The following is a 27216-nucleotide window of genomic DNA, read 5'->3' as shown; positions in this document are numbered from 1 at the left end:
CCTCACAGCGTACTTACCCTGCATTTGTGTTGTGGCGTGCAGACTGGACAAGAGCAACTTCAGGAGTGATGGGTTCAGGCTCTGTCTGGGCAAAGAGGTAGGAGTGTGGAAGAAGGACACAAAAATGACATGGCTGTTCCAAATGGGATAAAAAAACTCACACAATAGCAAACATGAATCAACAACATGGAAACAGGCCTGACTGTGGGGCCTTGATAAGAGTATGGATAAAACAAGCAAGTGAGAAAACTTGGTTGCCCTGATATTTAGCATTTCAGACATTAAAGGCTTCTACAGCCTGTGGATATTTTCAGAAACAATTCTTTCCGTGCTGGTAGATGGGAAACAGTCTCTGCCTACTGCAGAGATGGGCAAGGTGAGCTGAGTGGGCCCTTTGTTAGGGGCAGCAAGGAGAGGCTGCTTGGAAAGAGAGGAAGCAGGAAGCTGAGTCATAGCAGGGCAGGCAGGGGCAGTGGCCTCACCAGCAAAGGAGTAGTCCTGATGTACCTAAGCACAAAGATCAGAGCAGGTCAGGATTAGGATTTAGATCAGCAGGGTATGTGGCCAGACAGGGACATGGCCAGGCATGGCTGTGCTAGCTCAGGCAGGGACCAAAGGTGAGAGACTTGGCTATGATAAGGACAATGTTGCTGAGCTTTCTCAAAGCCAAAGACCTCTATTACTTAAGCTGGACCTCAGTCCAGGCAGCCAATCCCCCAGGAAGTGGAGAATATGCTCAGGGCCCTGACATTGTTCTGTCAAGCTGCTTGCAGCCATCTTGCACAGCATGCTTGCTCCATGTTCCTCTGCCAGACAGCAAAGCTGTGCATATGGCTGTGTTGAAAGTACAGCAGAAGTCTTGTGGCCTGGGTAAAGATGAGAAGTCTTAACCTTTTAAATCAGCTGTTTGAATTGTAAACCATTCTAGTATCTGTAGTGGCTGGGAAAAAAAAGACATTTTTTCAGCTTTAGGAGCAAGACCCTATTTTGATGAATAGGATGGGTATGTTGTATAGGTCCTGGCAAGGAGAAGATGAAGCATTTTACCCGTAAGCTATGGTGGAGCTTCTCAGACCTTTCAGTAGGTACTTGCAGCAAAAAGAGTTGAAAAACCTAAAAAAGTCTTTCTCCAGAGCAGGAGGATTTTCAGATGAGGTTCACCTAAGGGAAGTGCTGGGATATACTTCTGTTTGTGCATAAAGAAGCACAGAAGACTGGGAAATAGTTCATGAGGGAGAGCTTAGTCCTGTGTGGAGATCATACCTTTCCTCACAGCAAGGCCTGCTAGAATGCACAGCTTAGTGGGTCTTGTGCAAGTCTTCTTCCCTTTCTTCCAATTGGGAGACAGACTGTAGCACATAGAATCAGGAAACTAATGTCAAAGGGAAGATCCCAGTTTTATCTGGTTTTTGGTTGTCAGTTCTTCTGCGGGAGCTGTAGTTGAGGTGGGATGTGTTTCTCCACCCCTTCTCCCATTAATTGTATTCTACATTCTGTGACTTCATGTCTCACAGCCATGCAGGAACTGCTCTTGCCACAGCCACACAGTGCAGATTGCAGACACAAACCTGCCAGATTTCACAAAACCTTGATGCTGTGTGTGGACTCCTGAAGAAATGGAGAGGAAGGGTTGTACATTGGAGGAAATAAAAAAAAAAAACCAAACAGGAAACCAAAAGCCCCAAGGTCTTCCTGACCTTTGATCATGAGGTAAAAAGATCTGAATCTGAACTCATCCTGTTAAATCAGCATAAACCTATAAGGTTCTAGGAGGAAGAGCAACTGGGCTGTTAACGTAGGTAAGCAGAGCACCGTGGCCCAAGTGGTTAACACAGATTGTAATGCCTCAAGGTCTAGGTAGTCTGTTGAGTGCTCGTTACATTATGTGAACAATAGATTCTCACTCTGGAGACTGTTACTGGTCTCTTTCTTCCAAGGTAATAGCTCTGTCCGTGCTAATGGTCAGGGAAAGCCCATTGCAGGATGATAGCTTAATTTTGCCACCTGCCATTACCTATAGCTGTATGTCCCCACCCAGAGCTGGGGCTCTGATGGACGTTCCTTGAAGCTGAGCATAGGAAGATCAGAGAGCAACGGCTGGACCGTGTAGTGGCTCCTGACCAGAGCTATGTTTTCCAGTCACTGCTGGGATCCTGTGGTGGATTTCTTGCATCACTTTTGTTTGGGGCAGGCCAGACAGGTAACTTCCAGTGGCCTGCTCTCCCTTTTCTTTCCCAGGCATTGCAGGATGGCAGCTCCTGCGTGTTGAGGCAGAGGCAGCTGCCTTGCTTAGTCGACTGGCTTTTCAAGCCTTGAAGCAGTCTGAAGAGACACTGCCTAAAGGAGGGAGCCGCCTGTAACTTGCAGCCTTTGTGTTGAGCCTAGTGTGTTAGGCATGTACAGAGATGTGGCACTCCCTGCCCTCCCAAGCCTGATCCGCGAGTCTGGCTGGGCTGGTGACGCTCGGGACCAGTGTTAAACTCAGTCTCACCCGTGACCGTGTGCTGCCATCTGCTGCCGAAACCCTTTGTTGCGGGCTTTCCCGCAATCCCTGGGCTCAGCCGCCGTCTCCAGGGGCCGGCTGGGTGCCCAGCAGTCGAGAGGGTGGCAGGTGGGATGCAGGCAGACATAACCTGAGACCTGGCTAGCACTGGTGGGGTGCCTTCTGAAATGAAATCGCAGCTGGCGATTTGTAGTTTGATAGCTTGGCAATGATGGCAGTGATGCTTCCAAACGTAGCCGTGTCGTGCTGTCCTACTGCCCTCTGTGCTTCAGTGCCCTTATGCACAGACACCGTAATGTAGGGCTTGGAACTGAGCTGACCCAGGGCAGGCACACATCCCCTTTTGTGGTCGGTGTGCATACAGGTATGGATGTCTGCTGTCTTTAAAGTCTGGCCCAAAGGAATGGAACTCCTCCTAGTCTTTTTAAAAGTGATGGCTAAGCACTTTTCCATGAGTCCGTGTTTATGGTGTTAAGCAAACTGTTCAAAGATGTGTGAGATGCTATGTCAGTAGTGCTACAGAAACAATCCTTTTGGTTAGCTGGCAGGGACAAGGAGCTGGATTCCAGTGAGAGATAAGGGGTAGGAGAGCAATTTCTTTGGAGAATATATGCTAAGTGGCTATAGATACAGCTGTATGTCTGGCCCAGAGTTAGGGGCTGCTGTCACCAGTACCTAAAGCTGAAGTCACTACCATGGAAATTACCCTTTTTGGGTAGAAAACCAGGAAAAGCCCTTAAGCATACATCCCATGCAGAAACAGGGTTACTATGAGCAGATAACCTGCCCTGGGTAGCCCAGTCTAGCTCCAGAAGTAGTCCTGATTTGAGCAAGGTTTGAATGAGATACCTCCAGTCTGAAGTATTTCCTAGCACAGCTTTTGTGCTCACCTGTGGTGAGGTGGGTCTCTTGCTGGGCCAGCAGTGTGGTGAGATGTCTGACATGGGGAATTGGTCAGTGAAGAGGAATGCTGAGATCTGACAGTCATCCTTCACCTCAGAAAGGGCAGAGGCTCTGCGAGGACCAAGATGGTGTGCTGAGACTGTCCTGTCCAGTCTTAAAATACTAAATAGGCAAATAACTGTGATCTGGAGGCAGAGTCTAAGAGTTGTGGGCTGTGGTGCTGCAGGCCAGCGTGAGTCATCGAGAAGCACTTTGCCCTCTTCGTCAGTCCCAGCTGGCAGGGAGTCAGCAGCAGGGGCCCTTTGCCCTCTGGGTCAGTGCCAGCTCTGTGCTGGAGGCTGGCATCTGGAATGCCATTTGCCCACCCTTTGCTTCGCTGTGCTGACTTCAGTGTCCTGGGTTGGTAAAAATGGGTGACACAGGCACCTGGACAGTGTGCTCTTCAAAAGAAAAATTTACCCTTCCCCATCTGACTGTGTTGACATCTGTGTCATGAGGAGGCTCCTGCATTCAGTTGAACCCCAAAGCTTGAGGCCTCCCTGCCTTGGAATTAAAACTTCTCCATCATGTTTCATTAATGAGGTGCCAAGGAGTGTTTGGTTGAGCTGACTGTACTCCCTGGGTTTAGTTCAGCTTTCCATGGCTGTTTACAGATGGATTTTGCTTTGTTCTATCCTGACTGGACACATGGGATGGCTGCTCTGGAGGCAGGTGGTGTCCCCTCACCTCACTGCTGGCCATCATGAGGCTGGGAGGCTGCAAATGGCCTGCAGGGCCACCTTGGCTACAAGGTAAGGGGCAGCACAGGCCACTTGCAGTCTTCCTGATAAATCCGTCCTTCAGGATGGGAGGGGGTGAGGGAGCTCTGCAGTGCCAGGGAGGTTTGTGCTGCTATTCCAGTATCACCTGCTGGGACACCCTAATCAGTATGGCTCTCCCCAACACCTTCCTATTAGGTTTTTTACTGCATTCCCTTCACATACATGGAGGGGATGAGGGGATGTGGAGGGAAACAGTTTAAGTTCCAATGAGAGTGGTCCTGAGGTTACAGCCTGGGTCTGGGTGACCTTATGTGACAGCCCCCATACTTGGGTGGTGCCTGTAGTTGTTTTCTATTTTTGTGCTTTTCTTTCCACTCCCCCCATTCCCCCTTCAAGAGAGGGAGTTCAAGGGCAGAGAGTAGCCAAACTGAATACAAGGCTGTGGAGATCTGTGTGATCCTTAGACAGAACTGGAAATGAAGCATGAAGAATTGCTTCTGTGGGGAGGTGTTATGTGGCCACAACTTGTTCATGTGACTTTCATGTGCTCACTCTAAGAAGATAAACTTCACAGCCCCACCTCTGTAAACAGCCCACTAGGGTCTGACCAGGACTTGGATCTGGCCCAGGTTTGAAGTCAGATGTGGTACTGTGGCAAGCAACTGCAGTATCTGGATCTGATCTCCAACAATTTATAGCCTTGAGACTTGTGACTCAGATCCAAAAAAGGAAGGAGGCAAAGGTGCAATGTTCCCAGTAATGGCATGAACCAAAGCTCTGAGGTAATTGCATCTGAATGTGCCCTCTGTCGGCTTTGATTTGGTAATCTGTTAATTAGGGGAAATAAATGAAACATGTCTTTGCTCTTCTGAAGAAAATCCTCTGTTAATGCTACGTATGTTAAGAGGCAAGTTGGGGTTTCTTGTCTCTTTAAAGATTCTCTGGATCACATTCTTCCTTCTCTTATTCCTTCCCTTATACCTGAAGGATTTTGGTAACCTGTCATCACACTACAGTGAGCACACGACTTTCCCTTCCCGATTCTCACTGAGTTTGAGCTCTCTCAGCTCAGGTAACTTCAGGACATGATCTCTTCTGCTTGAAACCCTCAGCCCTCACTAAAACTTGGCAGGGATGTGGCCAGGGGAGAAATGCACAAACCGTTTTGGGGAGGAACATTTCTTTTCATCTCTCCTACTTTTCTTTCGTTCCCCTGTGTTCTGCATGGAACTGTAACCACAGCATTTTGGGGAGCTGCTGATCTCTGGCAATGTATTCGTGATGCTCTGGGTGGTCCTGCTCAGGATTCCGTGTGTTTCTGCTGACTCAGGCCTGCCTGTGGTGAAGTGCTGCCACCTGCCAGAAACTTGTGTGGCTTCACAGTACTGCCTTCTGTTTAATCCACCCCACTCATTGCTCTCACTCCCATTTCCCATTGTCCATTCACTGCTTTCCTGTTTCCTCTTCATGCCTGGATGCTCAAATGCCTTCTTCCTGTGCTTTCACATCTCCATATAAGCCATTTTTTCCTTGGTCTCCTAGCAACCTGTATGGAACCCTGGTTCGCCTTCTATCATTAGAGGGGTTTACTGCCTTCCAGAAGGGGTGTCTTCTCCCTGCAGCTCTGGCCAGTGTCAGCCTTGGCTGAGAAGGGCATAGGGTGCCTTTCTCTCAGATCCCGGAAGGCTGCTGTGCTCCCGCGCTGTCCCCTGGAGCAGTACAAACTGCAGCATCCTGCCCCTCCCTGCCCTAAGCAGTTCCATGCAGCAGGGTACACAACGGGATCACTTACGGCTAGGTGCTCTCTAACCAGCCAAATCCCTCAGGAGCTCTCAAGAAGCTCTTGCTGCCTGAATCCCTTTGATGTAGTATCTGACACCCCTTATCAACTGCCTTGGGTTCCCACTCTCTGTGTTCCAGTGCCTTTTTATGCTCTTCCCTTTGCTGCTCTGCTCCATAGCCTTAATCTCTGAGGAGGAGCAAGGTGGTATGGAGAGGGAAGACCAAGAAGGTGGCATATATTCACTTCTAATGGTCTTCTCACCTGGGTGCAGGGACATAAAGCCTGGATTTGGTTTAGGCTTTTATCTAAGTGACTTGGAAGACTGTGCTAGCTAGAAGGGCCATAAGAGCAGGTGGTGCCAGGACTGTAGGCAAAGACCTGCAAGAGGCAGGCATTTCCTTACAAGAGTTATATGGACTCTCCCCAAAGTACATCGTACTAATACATGTCCTTTAATTCATTCTTTTGTTATATTAACCTGGCCACTAGAGATGTCAAACTTTTAATCTCCTAAATCTCCCTCAGACTTCTCCCCTTCCCCTTCTTTGATATGTTCCCTGCCTGCCTGGGATTTGTTGATTAAAAGATAGGTTAAGGCAAAAGGCCACCCTCTGCTATCAGCAACTGTTTCACCTTTGAATTTCCTGAGAATCCCTGGGACCATCTTGCCCAGACCTGCTAATTCCATACCTTTTGCACAATCACTTTTATTTTGGACAGATCCTTTGGTTTAGTCCCCTACAAAACAAGGGTTCTCGTGTGTGAATTTCACCAATTTATTCCATTGTGACAAATAATTAATTTAGCTTTGTTTTGATATCCTTGTTCTCTCTGGCTGCTTATTTTATACCCTGCTCTTCAGTTGCCCTCAAGGCAATATATCAAATGTAAAGGGTTCAAGGAAGTTCTGACACCTTTGCTTTGTTATGGTTTTGCACTTACTGGAGGTCACGCTCTTTTCAATTTTCCTCATTTGGATGCAAGGTCAGCTTGTTGAAAAATGCATACTGATAATCTCTTTGGGTAGACGTTTTAGTCATGTCAGCTTCATTTTGCCTCTTGTCAAATCTTCTAAACAGGGTCTAGGTATTTGGGGGGCCAATGTGATGTCCCTGTGTAACCTCCATGTCACTTGTGATGACTCACAAGCCTTCAGCTCAATTCCTTCAGCTGCCCCTCTCTATTCAAACTGGCTTGTAAGAAGTGTCTCACTTCCCTGCAGCTTCCACCACAGCTGTGCTCAATTTAAAAATGGGATTTCTTTTGGAATGTGTGGGGTCACAGCCTTAGGATTTGAGTTCTACTCTTTGCTGATAAATTTGAATTTAACTCAAACGGTTCAGCTGGATTTTCAAAAGAAGTAATGCATGTGCAATGGCACTGTTTCCTCTGCTTACATGGACCTGCTTGCTAAATAGGATGATGCTGGCTGTGGGGTGAGAGGCTTGCAGATACTACCTTATTCCAACCTCATTAACACGTAGGGGAGAAAGAGCGTTGGTGCCTCTGCTGCCTTCTCTTTGGGACAAATGGTGCCCATGGAGCTTGCAGAGCAACCAGCAGCTGGAGCACAAGTAAGGAGGGAAAGCAGGACTGTGGGAGTCCCAGGAAGGAGCTGGGGCTTGTGAGGCACGTGGGAGCTGAGAGCATGGGAGGCACTTGGCAGTGTGGGGTAGGGCTGAGCTGGAAGACATCTGTGGGGAAACACAGCTATTGTGGAAGGACAAGGGAGTGAGCAGAACACAGGAGGAGGGGGAAGGGAGTAACTGAGGAACAGCAGTGGGACTGCAAGGCAGCAAAGTGTGAGTTTTGGGGGTTTTCAGGCAAGATTTTTTTTTAAATTATTTTTTCAGCACCACAACTAACTGCAGGGTCCAATTGTTCATATCTCCCACTCATTTACATGCCATCAGTGCATACAAAGTTCAAAGGACAAATTTTTCACTCAGGAATATCACCTGGCTGTTATTACACATTGGCTCAGCACTGCATCCTATGGAAGTATGATTCAGGGTTGAATTTTGACAGCAAGCAACAGCTCTGATGGCTGAGAAAGAAGAATTGAGCTGTCTCCTGATGTTTGAGTGCAGCCTAATGTAATCTAATAAAAGGAGCAGCTAGAGCCTGAATTTGCATTTGAAATACCTCAGCTATGTTTGGAGATGTGTTTCAATGGAAAAAACTCATGAAGCTCTGTAACTTCCTTCTCTGTCTGCTGATGGTGTTTCCTGTTTCTTCACAGTGGAAATCTTGAAACCCTGCCAGGAAATAAGCTTTTTCCCCATGAGACTCAGTCTGCTGTGGCTTGGTTGGGTGGGGACAGGAGGAAGCATGCAGAGGATTGCTCTAAATTCTCAACAAGAAATTTGAGGGCTTAACTAGATTTCAGCAGATACTTAGGGAGGCTTAATTCCAGTGAGAGGGCCAAGCCTGAAGACAAAGGATAGTGCTGGAAGGATGTTGGAAAAAGAAGCAGGCAGCATGCATCCTCTTGAGGCACCAGGCTTCTCTCCTGCAGCTGTTGTTATTCTTGTGTAAAAGTCTCCCTCTTTGCACACAATACATAAAGGAGAAGTTAGCTCAGGACACATAAGACACGAGGAGGGTCCTTGGTAAAGTTCCATATGCCCCACTCTGTATAGGGGCAGTTCTCCATAATCTGTGTTCAGATTCCCTTTATCTTCTGCCACGCTGTTCTCCTCTGTTGTCTAGTGCACCTTCTTCCTTCTAGTGCCCTATCTCAACTCCAGCTCTGCCCTGTGTACCCTCTGTGCTCTGTGGATGTCCTGTGAGCAGCTCATTCTGCTCTGCCTTAAGGGAATTCCAGCTAGCCGAACTAACCAGCTTCATCCTTCTGGTTGTTTTGCAGACCTCATTGTGGCTTTTTGGTACTTAGAGGGGGCTTATAAGAAAGATGGAGAGAGGCCTTTTAACAGCACCTGTAGTGGTAGGATAAGGGGTAATGGGTTTAAACTGAAAAAAACAGATCTGGATTAGATATAAGGCAGAAATTCTTTACAATGAGGGCGCTGAGACACTGGAACAGGTTGCCCAGAGAAGTTGCAGATTCCCCTTAATTGAAAATGTTTAGGGCCAGGTTGGAAGGGGCTTTGAGTGGCCTGATGTAGTGAAAGATGTCCTTGCCCATGGCAGGTGGGCTGGAGAAGATAGTCTTTGAAGGTCCCTTCTACCCAAACCTGAGTCCTATCTGCTGATTGAACCCTTCTTACCCTGCCTGACTTATAGGCATCTGTTCTCAGAAGTCTGATTTAGAATGTACCTCAGCAGCCATTTCCCTTGTCTCCTTTCAAGATCTGCTTCAGCTTGAAATCAGACTAAACACTGACAGTTTCCCCAAGGTAATATCAGAGGTCTTTACCAGAAAGTAGATAAGGGAGATAAATAAAAAACAGTGTTGGAAAAGCAGAAGAAAAATGTAAACTATCCCTTTTCAGCCTCTGAAGTGGAGCCTGAAGCAAGCACTGCTCTGAACTTCCACAGGCTGTGAATCAGGTTTTAATAGAAAACTTTCTGTGTGTACTCTTCCCAATAATCTCTCGGACCATCAACATAATTTTTTTTAAAAGTTCCACTTTCTTTGTTCTCCTCCCTGACCCCAGCCTGATCCTTCTGTTTCTTCTTGGATATATCAACCTTCTGATTATTTTTATTGCTCTGTCTAAGGCTGCAACTCCCCAGTCTCACTTCTACAGGAACATTTCCCAGTCTGAGATTTGTTCTCGTGCTAGGTTCCAACTGGGACTGACTTGGAAGAGTGAGACATAGCTGCGACATTTGATGTAGCAAATCCAGCTTAACCACAAGGGACAAGTAGGGCAGAATGCATTTTGTACTGGACTGTAGGTTAAACTGGGCTAGGACCCATGATAGCTGCAAGCATGAGAGCAGTGGTAGACTTACTAACAGACAAAGAAAGGCATGAAAATATGGGAAGGGGAGATAATTAAGTAAAAAGTTTAAAAGAGGAAAAAAACCCAACCCTATAAATGTCTTGAAAAGGAAGCCTATCAGCTGAGAATCTGATATGGGGAAGGAGTACAACTTCCTTTTTAGTTGGTTCTCATTTTTCTTTTATGTCTCGAGAGCTTCCATAGTGCCAGGACTGATTTCGTGGGCTAAGAAACTGAAAGTCTCTTTGGAGCATTTCTGAGCTCCCAGAAATTCTCAGGTTATTGCCAGTGCTTCCAGTGTTCATCAGAGCCTTCTTTGATGGGCAGAGGGTGAGTAAACAGATGGGAAAGGCTCAGTAACCTATTGGTGTCACCCTCTGGAAACAAGGACCTAAAAGGACCACCTTTTATGTGGCAAAACTAAGGAAAGGGTTACACTGTGATTAAATGGCATCAGAAATCACCTATGCCGAGGTGAAGTTCAGAAATGAATCACCGGCTCCAGTGGTCAAAGGTAAGGAATGAATGGGTTATTTGGGAGAAAGGGAGCTGGAGGGAGTGGGGTTGAAGACAAGGGAATGAAGATTTTTCCTTCTATGACTCTGGTTCCTACCTGATCTTGGTGGATTGGTGAGAAAAAGGAGCTAAATGATCAGGAGACTGAAGGAGTTTTGAAATAGGAGTCTTGAGAAACGTCTCCAAGAGGAAAGGTGAATTGTAGTTGCAACATGAACAAGGATGACTACCAGGAGCACAAACAGTAGAGCAGAATGTTCAAGCGGGCATTCATTAAGGAATGTATTTGGGCTCCCTCAGTCCCCTACATGTTATGTAGTCTTGAAAGAGACGTTTTTGGACCATGCTGAGTACCAACAGTAGAGACTGGTTTATTACAAACAATCTGGTCTGTCATAAAGGTGGAAGGACTTCCAAAGCAGCAAATGGCAGCAAATAAGCCCAAGCCCTGGCTGCTCTTGCCTCTGAGTGAGACTGCAGATTGCTGCTTGTGGAGAGGGTAGGAGCAGAGAATTGACATGCCTGCTTACAGTAAAGTCAGTTGTACTCTGCAGCTTCATGACAAGTGGTACTGGCTGCAGAAACATAACCCCATTGTCCATGGCTGATTGAGAAATGGTCCTTGGGGAAGAGAGACCCAAAATTTGAACACTGTTGTATACATAGAAGAAGAATTACTTAAGATCTGGAGGGAGATCCAACTCTCTAATTGATGTCTTCCACTCCTGAAAAACAGTTAACACAGCAAGCAAACAATTTTTTTTCCTATTAAAAACCACAGTGGTAAAATGGTTCTTTTACTAGATTTTGTGCAAATTTAAGGCATATTCTGATTAGTATGTACTCTGTAGTCATTATGCCACAAGTAGGAACCCACAGAGATGTTCTATGTAAGACTCACTGCTTCTGCCACTTCTGCCCTGACATACAGGACCCTACACAACAGCAGGTTCCAGGACAGTAAAAGTATGTGTGCATAAATCAATGAATAACAATTTGTTAAAAATGAAATAAATAATTACTGCTGCCTAAGGGTATTAGCTTGCCTATTTACAGCTTTACCTCAGTTCTACAATCCCAAACAGAGCAGGCAGCAGCTCCAGGTTATTCCTTGCTTGCTCTGAGGCATGAATCGTGGAAATAAAGAGTGTACATAGTCCTGTCTGACTTGAAAGCTCACTGTTTTCAGTGCACCAAGATTAGTTGGTTCTGGATGTAGTCAGCATTTCCGCTGTGGTGAGGTGGGGGTGGTGGAAGTTCCCCATTGTGTTCCAAATGATTATTCCAAAGACATCAAGTCTGTTGTGCTGGGATCATGCTGGACACATTACAGAGCACAGACCAGCTGTGGAAAGCATTTTGCAGGGAGCTCAAACCACTGAGTGTGCACAAGATTACTGCACTTCAGTTGTGTTGCTGAGGTGCACAGCAGGCAGTGCTCCCTGTGCCACCTGGCTGTGAGTGTGGGATGCTCAGGTCTGACTGGGCACGGGTTGAAGAGTCAATCTCTGGATGTGCTGCATATCAAAAAAATCGTTTGGACTGGTTAGAGCTATTGTCTGCAGTAGGTGGCTGGACTCCGGATCATGAGCCAGTTCCTTGTTTTCCCCAAGGCAAAAGCTCTGGCTAGAAAAACATGATTTGACCAGGGAAACCTGGATCTTGTCTATCTACTCTTGTTTTCTCTCCAGATAATGAAAGATGATGCCTTTTGCCCTGCTGTAGCAGTCTCTCCCAAGCCTTTGGGAAGTAGTCAGAAGGCTTCCACAAAGAGCAGGTTTCTGACAGTCTTGCTTACTAGGCATGTCTGGCAGGTACAAACTGCTGCTGACAGACCTGGGAGTTTCATACTGAGCAACGAATGAAGGCTCTCTAAATCTTATTGTTAATATCAGTCTCTCTCAAAACTTCTTTACTCCTGTCCTGAAGTGAGTGCTGGTGTCTCTTTATCCTCCTGTTTGCCCTGGCTTGTGTACCTGCCACAAGCTAGAACAATCCCCTAACTCGTGTTTGCTTCTCCTTCCCTATGATCCGCTCTCTTGCCTGCTCCCAAACCTCCTCAGTACTGGCAAAAGCCCTCTAGACAAAAGACAGGTCCTGGCAAGTCGTAATCTGAGTACTTTACTCAAGCTGCTGGATACAGCCCTCTGTTCTCCCCAAATATCCAGCCTAGCACAACCTAGTTTTATTCCAGCAAATCTCTGAAGCCTGACTTGGAAAGCAGAGATGGAAGGGAAAAATATATCTTTTAATCTCCCAATGATGATGTGCCATCATAGCCTTGCACATTTTTTGTCTCCCATCCTCACTCAGATTACACCAGCCTTCTGCATAGGAAGTAAAAAAAACTAAGAAGGAACTGAAGCAGGCAGAAAAAGTTTTCTGGGAAGAAGTCTGTGGAGATGAAATCTTCCCATGTATGTCTCAAGTATCATGGTTTGAGCAATGTTGCATTTGGCAGCTTTGGGCTCAATCTAGAAAGACATTGTTTCACTGCAGATTTTGAGGCTCTGTGAAAGGCTCACCCCCAAACACCAACAATTAGCCTTGTTGGCTCACTGGCTGGGTTGGGAACACATCACTGAATCTGACTTTCTCCAGAAACCACAGACATTCCCTGCTCTGTCCCAGTCTGCCCTTCTCCCAAACCATGTAACTTCACACATCAGAAGTGAAACTTCTTTTGCTTTCTTTTGAGGAGCTCTCCCTTGAGTAGTACATCCTTGGGGTGTGGACTGACGGACCCATAGTTGACTGTGGTGTTTTGTTTGGTGTGTTCCTTCACTTTTAGTACCTCCTGAGACGAAGAAGCCTGAGCACCATCCTCAGAAATACCCACTCTGGCTGCCATGGCTGATCTCACTGCTGCTCTTCTTGGTGTGCATTGCCCTTGTTGTCATCCTCTTCGGTGAGTATGTGCAGGAGGTTACAAGGGAGAGGTCTGGGGGAGTGCTGGGAGAAAAGCAGAGAAATCTGAGCCCAGAGGGGAATATCTTCCAACCAGAGGGGCCTTTTACTAGCACCAACACCTGGGCACGGAAAACCCAAATGTTGAATATTTGTAAGGTCTGTTTAGGAACAAAATCTTTCCTGACCACTTAAACATTGGGAATTTAAGGGCACGGCTGCAACATGACACAAACCTCTCTCTTGCAGGCCAGCCAAACCAGATGTTATGGCCAGCTGGTATGTGGGAGCTAGGGCTACCCCAGCACTGTGCCAGGTGGTTCTGCTACACCCATCCTCTTTCTTAGAATGACAGAAAGAGTTAGGTGGGAAGGGGCTTCTGGAAGTCTCTGGTCTATTGCTCTACTTAAAGCTTGACAGTTTTCAGAACTTCAGAATGGCTGTCTGGGCTTTGTGTAAGGTCTCAGGTTTTCCTGCCCTAACTTTGTATGTCTACGTACGTCCCCCAGATCTTCCACTGTTTACCCTGAGGGCTTGTCAGTGTGCCCAGATTGTGCGTTCCAATCTTGCATGGCCTTTTTGGAACTGTGGAACAATTCTCTACCTTCATTCCCCACAACAAGAACTCAGTTACATTTGGCAGATGGGAAAAAGTGGAGACAGAAGCACAAGTGTCTATACAGGCAGCTGAATCTGCACTTAGGCTCTCTAAGTGCTCGGATATGCTTTGTGTTCTAGTGGAAAAAATGTTTTCTCACAGTCCCGGCATCTCCAGGATTAACTGCACAGTGCAGTTAATTAACTCTCACAACTTTTTAGGATTGATTGCAGAATAATTCAATGGAAGTTATTCCTGGACATGCTGTTTGTGCAGATTGTGATCACTGTTTCAATACACATTTTCTATTAAAGATAATTCGTGGCATGTTTGCACAAATTGCCAGTAACCATGATGGATTCTGGAAGAGGCATCTATTTACAATAAATCACTGCTTTTCCTTTTGCTGCCATTAGGGTCTGTGTCCCAGAAGTTTGTATTGCTTTGTTCCCAAATGTATAACCTTTCACAGTACTCAGCTAAATGGTTGGGGAGTTTTAGGCTGGGATGTTAGAATCTCGTACCTTCTGATACACATGGAAGGTTTAATTTTTTTAATGAAAATTTACTTATCCAAGTTAATTGATGCTACGTAGGATTTTGGTTTAGCAGAGCGATAGAGCATTTAAATGAAACACCAGTACAAATTGCACGTAGCAGAGAGTGGCCATTGCAATGCACAGATGGATCACAATACAAACATGATTTTAATTGCTGGTCATACAAGCATGGGATCATAGAACCATTAATTTTGGAAAAGACAGCTTGGATCATGTAGTTAAACTGTTAACCAACCACTGCCAAGCCCACCACTAAACCATGTCTCCAAGCACCATATCTACACGTCTTTTGAACACTACCAGGAATGGTGACTCCACCACTTCTCTGAGCAGCCTGTTCCAATGCCTGGCCACCTTTCAGTGAAGAAGCTTTTCCTAATATCCAAATCTTCCCTGGCACAACTTCAGACCATTTCATCTCATCCTGTTGGTTGTTACCTGGGAGAAGAGGCTGACCCTCACGTGGCTTCAACCTCCTTTCAGGGAGTTATAGAGAGTGATAAGGTCACACCTGAGCCTCCTTTTCTTCAGGATAAACACCCCCAGCTCCCTCAGCTCCAGACCCTTCCCCACCTCGATTACCCTTCTCTGGACATGCTCCAACAACTCAATATCCTTCTTATTAGGATGGGCCAAAAACTGGACATAGTTCTGGAGTATGCTGGACATCAAGACACTGAGTGTCCCCAAATACCAAGACAAAATAGGGGAGTTAAGGCCAGCTCAGGGCCCATTGCTTTCTTCAGGTATGTTTTTGTTAGTCATTCAGTTTCTTACACTATTTTGGACTTAAGGTATACACTGGCCCTGTGCTGGTTTGGCTGAGGAAGACACTGCTCCTTGTTGGTCCCTGCAGGGATGAACAGTTCCACAGCTGCTCAATTCCATCAGCTGCACTAAACCAAAAGCCAACTCTCCTCTCAGTCTCCTTGTGTAGCAATAATGTCACCTTTATTGGCAACGGGGGTGCTCAGCCAGGCATCGCCCTTGCCCATCTCCTCTGAGCCTTCTTCCATTACAGCAATTCACTAAGCAGGCGCTGGGACCACGATGATTGTCCTGCTCACAAGTAAAAATATTTCTAAATGAAATGATTGATAAAAACAGACATCTGTATTGCTAAGCACACCCTGATCAGCTCCTAATCAATACTCCTGAGTGTTTGAGTTACTAATGAGTCCTCGGGCTTGTGGATGTGGCCTGTCACCAACAGTGCATTATTCCCCACATACTGGGGGTTAGTAAATGCTAGGAGTTTTTGCTCCAGCCCAGTTTCAGCAGCTCCAGCTGTATGTGATTACCTTCAGCTGGACTGTCTGTTGCTGATGGAATAGGCCCAGCTGATGGGTCACTCCTCCAAATGACTGTTGATGTGTAGTTTGGGAAGAGACAAAGTGTGACACTGAAGGGCTGCTTGGTAGACTGGCAGCTGGGCTGTAGGTATGTGCATGGTAGAGTGGCTGTGGTTGGGTGGGATCAGTGCTGCCGTGTGTGGCATGTCCTCTGGGAGATGTGCTTCCAGGGGTCCTTCTGCTGTCTGACTTGGAAGAAGGTGTCTTTCTGGCTGGGAAAGCAGCTGTGGCACTTGTTTGGGCCTGAAGAGGTGACAGGTGGGACAATGCTTGGTGGGGAAATGGTGGAAGGAGAGCGAAGGCCAGCGATGCTGTGTGAGGAGCTGGGAGGAAGGGATAATCCTGCTGCCTTTCCTCTCCCTTTGCAGTGGTTCCCTTCTGCCACAGCAGTGACCAGCCCACAGTCCTGCAGCAGCAGTTCTCAGAGTGGGAGTGCAACTCAGCGCTGCCACAAGGCACAGGTCAGTACTTGCAATGTCCCCTGTTCCTTGGGGCTAAAGGCCTAAAGGAGGCTGTAGCAGGACAGGTCAAACCACATCACCAGAAGAACTTTGTCGAGACCTGAGATCCCCTTACAAGGACCACCAACGGCTTTGGGTACACAAAGCTCACTGGTCATACCCCAAAGCAATGGGGAGAAATGTCTGTACGATCCCTGTTTTTTCAAGCACTTTCTCTCAGGAAACGTCAGCAAGGAGTACATGAGCACTGTGCCTGGAAGACTTGGATCTTTGCAATCACCATCTCTTGTTAGTAGCCTTCATCTCTGTGTCCTCTCCCTGTGCAGACCGAGGCTGGATGTGCTGCCCAAAGGGCTGGAGAAGGTTTCAAAGAAGCTGCTATTTCCTGTCCACTGATAAGATGGCATGGGCTGAGAGTGAGCAGAACTGCACTAGGATGGGCTCCCAGCTGGTGGTGATCAACAGCAAGGCAGAGCAGGTGGGTGCACAGAGCTGAGAGAGGGACCCAGCAGCCAGAGACACCGTGCTGGGCCCTGGAGGGCACTCGGAGCCCCTCCTTGTCCTGCAGGGGAGGGGGAAGGTCCTGGCTGCACCCCTGCAGCACCAGCTCCCCTCTGCCACCAGCAGGGTGGACTCCTGATGCCTCCCTGTGCTCAGTCCTGCCCCTCATGGACATTGCACTCTCTCTGATTGCCAGGATTTCCTCTCTGAGCAGATAAAACGAAATCCAAAAAGAGAGAATTTCCACATTGGTCTGTTTGCGGAGAAGGTGGGACAGTGGCAGTGGGTGGACAAGACTCCATATAATGTGACAGCAGCGTGAGTATCTCTGGATGAAGAGTGTTTGGTGTGACTCCTGGTAGGGAAAGAAAGCAGGGGAGATGTGAGAGGTTTTGCTGGTGCATGAGAGAGGGGTTCTCACCATGCTTCCTTGTGAGAGATCAAAGGTGCAGCAGAAGAGGACACCAGGTTCACATGGGCTCGTCTGTGCTGGTTATTGGTTATGAATGAACTGCCTGTGACCTGGAAATCAATGCACTAGGCATAGAAAAAGCTGCATCTTGCCAGCAGCAAGAACCCTTCAGAGATGACCAGGCTTGCCTGAGCTGCACTGCATTTACATGCACAGGAATGGCCTGTGCTGAAATGCAGGGAGAGATGGGGCACAGCGAGAGAGCATCGGGACTGTCCTTGCTGTGTCTTCTGGAGAACAAACTTGTCCTGGAGGCCAACATGGGCCTCTGCTGGGTGGGAAGTGCATGGGGTGAGTGGTGGTGGGCAGTTCCCCAGCAGCAGGGTGGGGCAGGGCCCTGTTGTGCTGGAAGGCTGTAGGAAGGAGGCAGGTTTCCACATGACACTGGTGCCAGTGGGATATGGAGTGGGAGGAAGGGCACTGCTTCTGTCCATGAATCAGCACAGGCAACTTCTGTCTCTTCCCTTCAAGTCCTGCACTGTGCTGTGGCCTTTTCCACAGTGCTTTACAGTGGATGCTGGCAGTAACAAGCCTGTCTCTGTCCCAGGTTCTGGCGGGAAGGAGAACCAAGTAACGCCACAGATGAGAACTGCACTGTAATGCATGTTCCTGGAGTATCTCCCAACAACTGGAATGATGTCAGATCAGATCTTTTGCATCATCGAATTTGCGAAGCTGCAGCAGTAACTGTGTGATTGAAATATCCTATCCCTGTCCTGAGTAAATCTGGGAGCTGAGCAGTGAGCTGGGAAGAGCACTGGGCTGTGCTGGGAGGGGTGGGGAGCCCTGACACATCTACACTGTGCTGGGTGGGACCACGTGTGTGGAAGTGAAATGAGCTTTGTCCAGCATCCCCAGTGCACGTAGTGGCTCAGGGAACACAGGAAGGCTCAGGCTCATCAAAGCAGGTCCTGTGTTCTTGTGTCCTCTTCTCTCTGAGTGGGTCCAGCAGCCACTGGCTGGAAAGAGATGGACTTCTCCAGGAGGAAGCCACAGGAATGGAAGGCAGATGTCCAGAGATGCAATTTCCTTTGTCTCCATGAGCAGAGGTGTTTGCTTTTGTTGAGTCACACAGAATTTACTCCAGTTGTCCTGGTTTTGCTGAACAAATTCTGAATTCTTGTACAAGAGGAAATACGATATCAGACCAATGGAAAAATGCTCTGTGCCATGTCTCTGAATCTCTTTTTCCCCCCATCTCTAAGCTGTGGGGGTATAGTCCTAGAATCATGGAATGGTTTGGGTTGGATGGAGCCTTTAAGGATCATCAGTTTTCAACCTCTAGGTTTTGATCAGGGACCCCTTCCCCTAGAGCAGGTTTCTCAAAGCCCCATCCAGCCTGGCCTTGAACACTTCCAGGGATGGGATATGCACAGCTTCTCTGGGCAACCTGTGCCAATGCCTCACAACCCTTACAGAAAAGAATTTCTTCCTCATACCTGCTGTAAACCTGCCCCCTTTCAGTTTAAAGCCATTCCCCCTGGCTTTATCACTACATGCCCTTGTAAAAAGTCCCTCTCCAGCCTTCTTGGAAGCCTCCTGGAAGGCTGCTATAAGACCACTTTGGAATCTTCTCTTTCCCAGGCTGAACAATCCCAATTCTTTTAGCTTGTGCTCCAGCCCTCTGTCTCTATCCTCATTGCCTTCATCTTTGTGGCCCTCCCTTTGGACTTGCTGCCATGGGAGAAACAATCCACACTGGGCCTTCAGAGCCACCTGGAGGAAGAAGTCCTCTTCCTGACTCAGAGCTGATTCCAGGCTCACCTGAGGCAGCAGCATTCCTGGACAGCCAAATCCTCAGTGGTGCCTGTAAGGGCATGCCTGCCCAGGCCAGATCATGCTGCAGAAGAGGCTGAAGAGGCAGGGCTCCTGCTGCACATGACATCCCATCCAGAACTTCATTGCTTATTGAATTGCCTTCGTGTCCTGCTGGACACCATGGATCTCCCTTTACTCCACCCCTTCCCACTTCCTGCCTCCTGTGTCCTCACTTCTCTTTCCTCAGGAAACATCCTGTGCCTAAGCCTCCCTAACCAAACAGTGCCAGCTCCCCACAGGGAGTGCAACTGGATGTGCAGCTCCTGTCTGTGCGCCTCAGTCCTACCCATGAAAGTGAATCCTTTCTCTGTGTCCCAGAGAGAGAGGGGAATTCGCACTGGAGACAAGGTGCCCAGGAGATTTGGCTTCCTAATCCAGTGGGAGCAGTTGTATGAACAGCAGTGCATGGTGGCTGCAGGTCCACATGCACAGCTCCAGGCAGCAGTGAGACACAACGTGTAGGGACAGTATGTACTTATCTAGGGACATAGGGAAGAAACAGGATGTATACATAAAAAAACCCCACACAAATCAGGCCAGGCAGAAAGCACTGACCCCAGCTCAAACAGCTGCCTTGTCCTGTTGCCCTGCCTGGCTGCAGCAGGATGAAAGCCTGCTAGCAGAAAAAATGTCTGTTTACACATATCCAGTGTAGCCCTGCAAGTGAGGGCCTCTCCATCTGCAGCCCAGAAACCATGCTCTGCAGTGGCACAGCTCCTCCCAACACCAGCCTGGACTGCTGGGCTTGGCACTGACTGCAAAGGCCTGCCTTGTCTGGGGTCTTTAGCACCATTCCCACGAGTTTCTGGCTTTTGCCATGCAGGACTCCCCTTTAGGCCTCCCTCTGTGATAACTCCTAGCCCACGAGCAGGACAAGGAGCAGATTTCCTGTTGTCCCTCCTCCAGACAAGAGCCATCCCAGAACAGGAGGGTTAGGCCTGCAGTGGTGAAGCCAGCTGAAGGTGCACAGCCCTTGAAGGACAGAGCTGACCAGCAGGTCCCTCGGCTGGGTGTCCACTCCTGGGGTCAGCCTGCAGTGAGCAGCAGCCGCTGTCAGGTCTGGATGAGGCCCTCTCACCTCGGCTGTAGGAAGAAGACAGGATTCCATGTAGGAGTGATGCCTGTGGGTACAGAGCAGGAGGAAAACAAGGGTGATTCATCCTGGGAGTTTGGGATGAATCAGGATCTGGAAGAGTCCACCTCTCTGTCCATCTGAGAGCCCATGTCCTGGACCTCATGTTCCCTGCAAGGATTGACTCACCGACATGTCAGAATCACCACAGACAAGCTGGACCTCAGCCTCTACATCCCCAACAGTTCAGCCTCATTGGTGAGTGTGAGATCCAGCAGAGCCCATCTCATCCTTGGGTCCTCCATAAGCTGTCTCAGGAAGCTGCGTGATAAGGATGCTGCAGAGTCCTCTGGGACTGCTTGTACTTTACTGCTGAGAACAAAGCTCCAAAACAGCAGCACAAGCTGCTGAGGCTGACAGCCGCTCTGTGAGCTGCCCCGCTCCCACCCGGCTGGGGCTCAGGGCTGTGGGGCTGCTTTTCAGCCTGTGAGAGGGCAAAGCAAGCAGGCACAGTGGGAACAACTCCCCCTGGGATTAATCCTTTCTTCCTCCATTGTCCCTGCTGGAAGCACTTCTCCCATGTTTTCTGCCTTTTGCTTTGTTAGCATTTCCTCCCAGGCTGCTTGCCCTTAGGTCCCTGTTTCAGGTCAGCCTTTTCCTTCAAATCATTTGGAATTCAAGAAAACTGGAAACAGGACTGCCCAGGGGATTCACATTGATGGAGAAACTGCCACCAACCACTGAGAAAGAGAGAACTTCCTCCACCACGTTCATTTCTGAACACGAGCACACTTGCTGTCCTTCATACTTGGAACCCTCTTGAGCCTTACCCATCCCACTTCATGGTGGTCAGGTGGCCTGGACAGCAGCAAGCGATAAAATAGGAGTGTGAATGCAAAGAGCTGTGTGAATTGAATACCTGCAACTATTTGAGGAGGCATTTGGCCCAAAATTCTGGCTGTTAGAGACCATGATGACCAGCATAACAGTAACCAGGGCATGAGGGCCAGGCTTCTGAGACAGAGAGGAAACAGGCTGAAAACAAAGTTGAGAAGAAGCAAGAACATTGTAAGAGAGAGAGGACAGAGAAGTGGGAAGGAAGTGGCCATCGAGCTCAGGGTGCTCTGCACCTTGGCCACCTCTGTGTGTAAGAAGCTCCCTGGCAGCTGAGTGCCGTGGGTGACCTCGCTCATGGCAGTGAGGGCTGCAGCAGGCACAGAGCCACGGTCCAGCAGCGGCACAGCGGGACCTTGTGCTTTCAGCTGTGCTTCACAGGCTGCTGCAAGAGGTGTGGCTACACACGAACCCTCCATCTGCAGCGGGAAGCGTGTGGGACCGGGGAACCCCTGCTTCCACAAAGGGGATGTGTTCTTGCAGCTGCACTTCCTGGGCTGGTGGTGGGAGACTGGAGGTTGCACAAGTCATGTGCATGTGTTTTTATGTGGGGTGAGAGTTTGTGAACATTAGTTACATGACCGTGTTTAGAAATGTAGGGTCTGACCCTGCCTGCAGCCTGTGGTGCTCAGAACAACAGAATCAGAGGATTTCTCCTCCAGAGAGTTCAGCCTTGTCCTCACTTGTAAGCAGTTCTGTGCCCTGATCTGCTGATGCTTCAGCCAAAATGCCTGTGCTATTGCCATGAGTTCTCCCATTCCCATGTCTCTGCACCCGTGCATGCCTCTGCACAGGGAGAAACCAGCTGATGGAACTAGAGCAAAGGCTGTGTTCCCATCTCAGTCCATTCCACGTGTGTCTGCAGCTTGTGCAGTCACAGCTGAGGAAAACTTCATGATCTGTCATGCACAGGGAGTCTGGCACTGCCTAGTGATCCTCCTGCCCCACAATGCCAGGTCATAAGGGACCCTTCTGCCCCAAGCTCCGTCCTCCCTTCCAGAGGAATTAGTTAAAGACAGCGTTGGCAAGTTCTTTGTTGTGCTCTGGATTTCTGGGCTCAGGATGCACATGGGCACTGCCCAGACTGAGTCACAGATATGCTTTCCTGTCATTTTTGGCTCCCTTTGGCAGGCTGTGCTCAGTGGGTTTAGCCCTTTGCTAGCAAATGCCAAATGTACCTGCCAGGGTATGTGTTTTCACACCCAGGGTCCCTCAGCAGGAAAGAGCAAGCACCAGAGAGGGAAGGCCATGGATGTCCTGTGAAACTGCCTGAGGCTGTGCAAAGGGAGATGGTTTGAGCTGCAGTGATGCTCCTCTTCATCTGTTTTCCTTTTCCTTGGTCAGTTTCTGTGTTGCAACCAGCATCTTTTGAAATATCCTGGCAGAGAAATGACGGAAGTTCCCCACTTTCCGTGTGCTCTGGGGTACACCCAGGATATGGCTTTTTCTCCACACCAGATTAGAGCCCACGAAGGCTCCTCACCAGTGTGGGAGGTGCCCTGTGCAGGAGGAAGGCTGTGTTTGCAGCCAAAGTGGTAATGAGCACCCTTGGAGAAGAGTGATCCTGTGGTAGAGAGGATGAATCACCAAGGGAGAGTCAGTCCTGGAACTGCAGGTAACCCCCAAACCTTCCTTCCTTTCTGTCCTCCTGTCAAAGGAATTGGGGGAAAGGCAGGGCTGGGGTGGATGCTGGGCATGGTACGGCGGCCGGCCTCCTACCAGGAGATGGGGCTTAGGACAAGAGCAAAGCAGCAGATGAGGGAACTGGGCAGTGCCCAGGCTGGCAGAATGGCCTTTTTCCTAGAGCCAGGGGGAATGGAAGTCCAGGCAGACCGTGGTCTGCTACTCCCTTCAGTGGTTTGTCTGTAAACAATGGGACTGAAGGGTGCAATCCTTCTCTGATTCCCCTGGTAAAGCTGTCTGCATCAAGCTGAGCACAATCCGTGCTCCCATCTCTGAAGGACAACCCAGCCAAGGCTCTCCCAAGAGCTCCCAAGTGCCTTTCCCCCCTGTGGAAACAATGCCTTCTGTGTGTCTGGCTGTGCCCACGCTGAGCTGGGCACTCACTCCTTTGGGGCAGTGTGCCACTGCAGAAAGGGGCTCCCGGTACAGAGCCAAAATACAGGTAGTGAGAGGAAGAAGCTCTAAAGAGAGAGGAAGAGGAGGGAGGTCCAGAAAGAGCAATCAGTGACAGACAGGGGTAACGGAGGGCAAGGAGGAAGATGCGTTGAGGAGAAAGGAGGTCTGACAGGACAAAGGGGGAGTGAGGTTTGGGCAGAATACAGACAGGGCTTGTGATAAACAGGGAAATAAAAAGCAGCCTCAGGGCAACCCCTGTGTTTCTCTGCTCTGTGGGTCTGACCCACTGCTAGTGACAGGCAGCAGCACCTGCTTCCAGCACCTGTGGGGCTCCCCTGTCCTTGGAACAAGGGACCAGCAGGGTGTTGGGGTATGGAGCCGCCTGGGTTATCCTGCCCCTGACTCTGGGCTGGGATATTCCCACTCCTGCTTTGTGTTTTTCAGCCCCAGCAGAAGAGAGAAGCTGCTCCTGGCTGAACATCTGGGTCTTCCTTACTTTTGCCCTTGCCATCAAAGCTGCCTTGGTGACCATCTGCCTTGGTGGGTTCCAGGGTCTCTTAATTCCCTTGGGATGAAGGGCTCAGGTGACTGCCTTTTGTCAGGTGGAAAACCCATTTCCTAGTCCCTCTGCCAGCAGGCAAATGGCCTTCACCAAAACCCAGGTCACAGACCACTTCTCATGCAGCCTCGAGCCTTGTGAGAATACATCTGTAACCTTTAATCCATCCTTTGAATCTCTGGCCATAAGGCAGATCTCTTGGTGCCCTGGCTGTGTAAGGAACTGCCTGTGGTGGCAGCAAGGCTGTCAGAGCAGTTTGCTGTAAGTCTCTCAGTCTGCATGAGCTGAGAGCTTGGACCACACTTCTCTGATGGAAGGGTTTCCGGAGGACCCTGAGCCAACAATTTGCTATCCTGCTTGCTCAGGAAGGCTAAGGCAGTAACAGTGTCTGTCAGCAAACAGAGATTGCGTGGCTAGCTGAGGAAGACACTGCTCCTTGTTGGTCCCTGCAGGGATGAACAGTTCCACAGCTGCTCAATTCCATCAGCTGCACTAAACCAAAAGCCAACTCTCCTCTCAGTCTCCTTGTGTAGCAATAATGTCACCTTTATTGGCAACGGGGGTGCTCAGCCAGGCATCGCCCTTGCCCATCTCCTCTGAGCCTTCTTCCATTACAGCAATTCACTAAGCAGGCGCTGGGACCACGATGATTGTCCTGCTCACAAGTAAAAATATTTCTAAATGAAATGATTGATAAAAACAGACATCTGTATTGCTAAGCACACCCTGATCAGCTCCTAATCAATACTCCTGAGTGTTTGAGTTACTAATGAGTCCTCGGGCTTGTGGATGTGGCCTGTCACCAACAGTGCATTATTCCCCACATACTGGGGGTTAGTAAATGCTAGGAGTTTTTGCTCCAGCCCAGTTTCAGCAGCTCCAGCTGTATGTGATTACCTTCAGCTGGACTGTCTGTTGCTGATGGAATAGGCCCAGCTGATGGGTCACTCCTCCAAATGACTGTTGATGTGTAGTTTGGGAAGAGACAAAGTGTGACACTGAAGGGCTGCTTGGTAGACTGGCAGCTGGGCTGTAGGTATGTGCATGGTAGAGTGGCTGTGGTTGGGTGGGATCAGTGCTGCCGTGTGTGGCATGTCCTCTGGGAGATGTGCTTCCAGGGGTCCTTCTGCTGTCTGACTTGGAAGAAGGTGTCTTTCTGGCTGGGAAAGCAGCTGTGGCACTTGTTTGGGCCTGAAGAGGTGACAGGTGGGACAATGCTTGGTGGGGAAATGGTGGAAGGAGAGCGAAGGCCAGCGATGCTGTGTGAGGAGCTGGGAGGAAGGGATAATCCTGCTGCCTTTCCTCTCCCTTTGCAGTGGTTCCCTTCTGCCACAGCAGTGACCAGCCCACAGTCCTGCAGCAGCAGTTCTCAGAGTGGGAGTGCAACTCAGCGCTGCCACAAGGCACAGGTCAGTACTTGCAATGTCCCCTGTTCCTTGGGGCTAAAGGCCTAAAGGAGGCTGTAGCAGGACAGGTCAAACCACATCACCAGAAGAACTTTGTCGAGACCTGAGATCCCCTTACAAGGACCACCAACGGCTTTGGGTACACAAAGCTCACTGGTCATACCCCAAAGCAATGGGGAGAAATGTCTGTACGATCCCTGTTTTTTCAAGCACTTTCTCTCAGGAAACGTCAGCAAGGAGTACATGAGCACTGTGCCTGGAAGACTTGGATCTTTGCAATCACCATCTCTTGTTAGTAGCCTTCATCTCTGTGTCCTCTCCCTGTGCAGACCGAGGCTGGATGTGCTGCCCAAAGGGCTGGAGAAGGTTTCAAAGAAGCTGCTATTTCCTGTCCACTGATAAGATGTCATGGGCTGAGAGTGAGCAGAACTGCACTGGGATGGGCTCCCAGCTGGTGGTGATCAACAGCAAGGCAGAGCAGGTGGGTGCACAGAGCTGAGAGAGGGACCCAGCAGCCAGAGACACCGTGCTGGGCCCTGGAGGGCACTCGGAGCCCCTCCTTGTCCTGCAGGGGAGGGGGAAGGTCCTGGCTGCACCCCTGCAGCACCAGCTCCCCTCTGCCACCAGCAGGGTGGACTCCTGATGCCTCCCTGTGCTCAGTCCTGCCCCTCATGGACATTGCACTCTCTCTGATTGCCAGGATTTCCTCTCTGAGCAGATAAAACGAAATCCAAAAAGAGAGAATTTCCACATTGGTCTGTTTGCGGAGAAGGTGGGACAGTGGCAGTGGGTGGACAAGACTCCATATAATGTGACAGCAGCGTGAGTATCTCTGGATGAAGAGTGTTTGGTGTGACTCCTGGTAGGGAAAGAAAGCAGGGGAGATGTGAGAGGTTTTGCTGGTGCATGAGAGAGGGGTTCTCACCATGCTTCCTTGTGAGAGATCAAAGGTGCAGCAGAAGAGGACACCAGGTTCACATGGGCTCGTCTGTGCTGGTTATTGGTTATGAATGAACTGCCTGTGACCTGGAAATCAATGCACTAGGCATAGAAAAAGCTGCATCTTGCCAGCAGCAAGAACCCTTCAGAGATGACCAGGCTTGCCTGAGCTGCACTGCATTTACATGCACAGGAATGGCCTGTGCTGAAATGCAGGGAGAGATGGGGCACAGCGAGAGAGCATCGGGACTGTCCTTGCTGTGTCTTCTGGAGAACAAACTTGTCCTGGAGGCCAACATGGGCCTCTGCTGGGTGGGAAGTGCATGGGGTGAGTGGTGGTGGGCAGTTCCCCAGCAGCAGGGTGGGGCAGGGCCCTGTTGTGCTGGAAGGCTGTAGGAAGGAGGCAAGTTTCCACATGACACTGGTGCCAGTGGGATATGGAGTGGGAGGAAGGGCACTGCTTCTGTCCATGAATCAGCACAGGCAACTTCTGTCTCTTCCCTTCAAGTCCTGCACTGTGCTGTGGCCTTTTCCACAGTGCTTTACAGTGGATGCTGGCAGTAACAAGCCTGTCTCTGTCCCAGGTTCTGGCGGGAAGGAGAACCAAGTAACAGCCTGGGTGAGAACTGCACTGTAATGCATGTTCCTGGAGTATCTCTCAACAACTGGAATGATGTCAGATCAGATCTTTTGCATCATCGAATTTGCGAAGCTGCAGCAGTAACTGTGTGATTGAAATATCCTATCCCTGTCCTGAGTAAATCTGGGAGCTGAGCAGTGAGCTGGGAAGAGCACTGGGCTGTGCTGGGAGGGGTGGGGAGCCCTGACACATCTACACTGTGCTGGGTGGGACCACGTGTGTGGAAGTGAAATGAGCTTTGTCCAGCATCCCCAGTGCACGTAGTGGCTCAGGGAACACAGGAAGGCTCAGGCTCATCAAAGCAGGTCCTGTGTTCTTGTGTCCTCTTCTCTCTGAGTGGGTCCAGCAGCCACTGGCTGGAAAGAGATGGACTTCTCCAGGAGGAAGCCACAGGAATGGAAGGCAGATGTCCAGAGATGCAATTTCCTTTGTCTCCATGAGCAGAGGTGTTTGCTTTTGTTGAGTCACACAGAATTTACTCCAGTTGTCCTGGTTTTGCTGAACAAATTCTGAATTCTTGTACAAGAGGAAATACGATATCAGACCAATGGAAAAATGCTCTGTGCCATGTCTCTGAATCT

The 27216-nt window shown here is 49.2% G+C and overlaps 2 protein-coding genes across 5 annotated transcripts; both read left to right on the top strand.

The window, feature by feature from the left end:
- The first annotated feature begins 103 nt into the window (after positions 1-103).
- On the top strand, positions 104-18387 carry LOC125321428 (C-type lectin domain family 4 member E-like). 3 transcript variants are annotated; one of them, XM_048294257.1, is made up of 6 exons: positions 104-10375; positions 13169-13285; positions 16163-16255; positions 16582-16733; positions 16971-17074; positions 17776-18387. In XM_048294257.1, exons 1-6 carry the CDS (start codon positions 10309-10311, stop codon positions 17921-17923), a joined length of 681 nt encoding a protein of 226 aa, XP_048150214.1. In that variant the 5' UTR covers positions 104-10308; the 3' UTR covers positions 17924-18387. The 3 variants fall into 3 exon arrangements, with proteins under 3 accessions (XP_048150214.1, XP_048150213.1, XP_048150215.1); XM_048294256.1 differs by having other exon boundaries at positions 16953-17074; XM_048294258.1 differs by lacking the exon at positions 104-10375 and adding an exon at positions 15069-15188 and having other exon boundaries at positions 10383-13285; positions 16953-17074.
- Positions 18388-22447: 4060 nt separating this feature from the next.
- On the top strand, positions 22448-27191 carry LOC125322150 (C-type lectin domain family 4 member E-like). Of its 2 annotated transcripts, none has more exons than XM_048295749.1 (6): positions 22448-22627; positions 23536-23631; positions 24967-25059; positions 25386-25537; positions 25775-25878; positions 26580-27191. In XM_048295749.1, exons 1-6 carry the CDS (start codon positions 22591-22593, stop codon positions 26725-26727), a joined length of 630 nt encoding a protein of 209 aa, XP_048151706.1. In that variant the 5' UTR covers positions 22448-22590; the 3' UTR covers positions 26728-27191. The 2 variants fall into 2 exon arrangements, with proteins under 2 accessions (XP_048151706.1, XP_048151704.1); XM_048295747.1 differs by having other exon boundaries at positions 25757-25878.
- The last annotated feature ends 25 nt before the right edge of the window (positions 27192-27216 follow it).

Source organism: Corvus hawaiiensis, chromosome 2, assembly GCF_020740725.1.
Source record: "Corvus hawaiiensis isolate bCorHaw1 chromosome 2, bCorHaw1.pri.cur, whole genome shotgun sequence".
Taxonomy (NCBI): Eukaryota; Metazoa; Chordata; class Aves; order Passeriformes; family Corvidae; genus Corvus; species Corvus hawaiiensis.
Note: the sequence above shows the minus strand (reverse complement) of the source record. Positions and strands in the feature narration are given on the sequence as shown.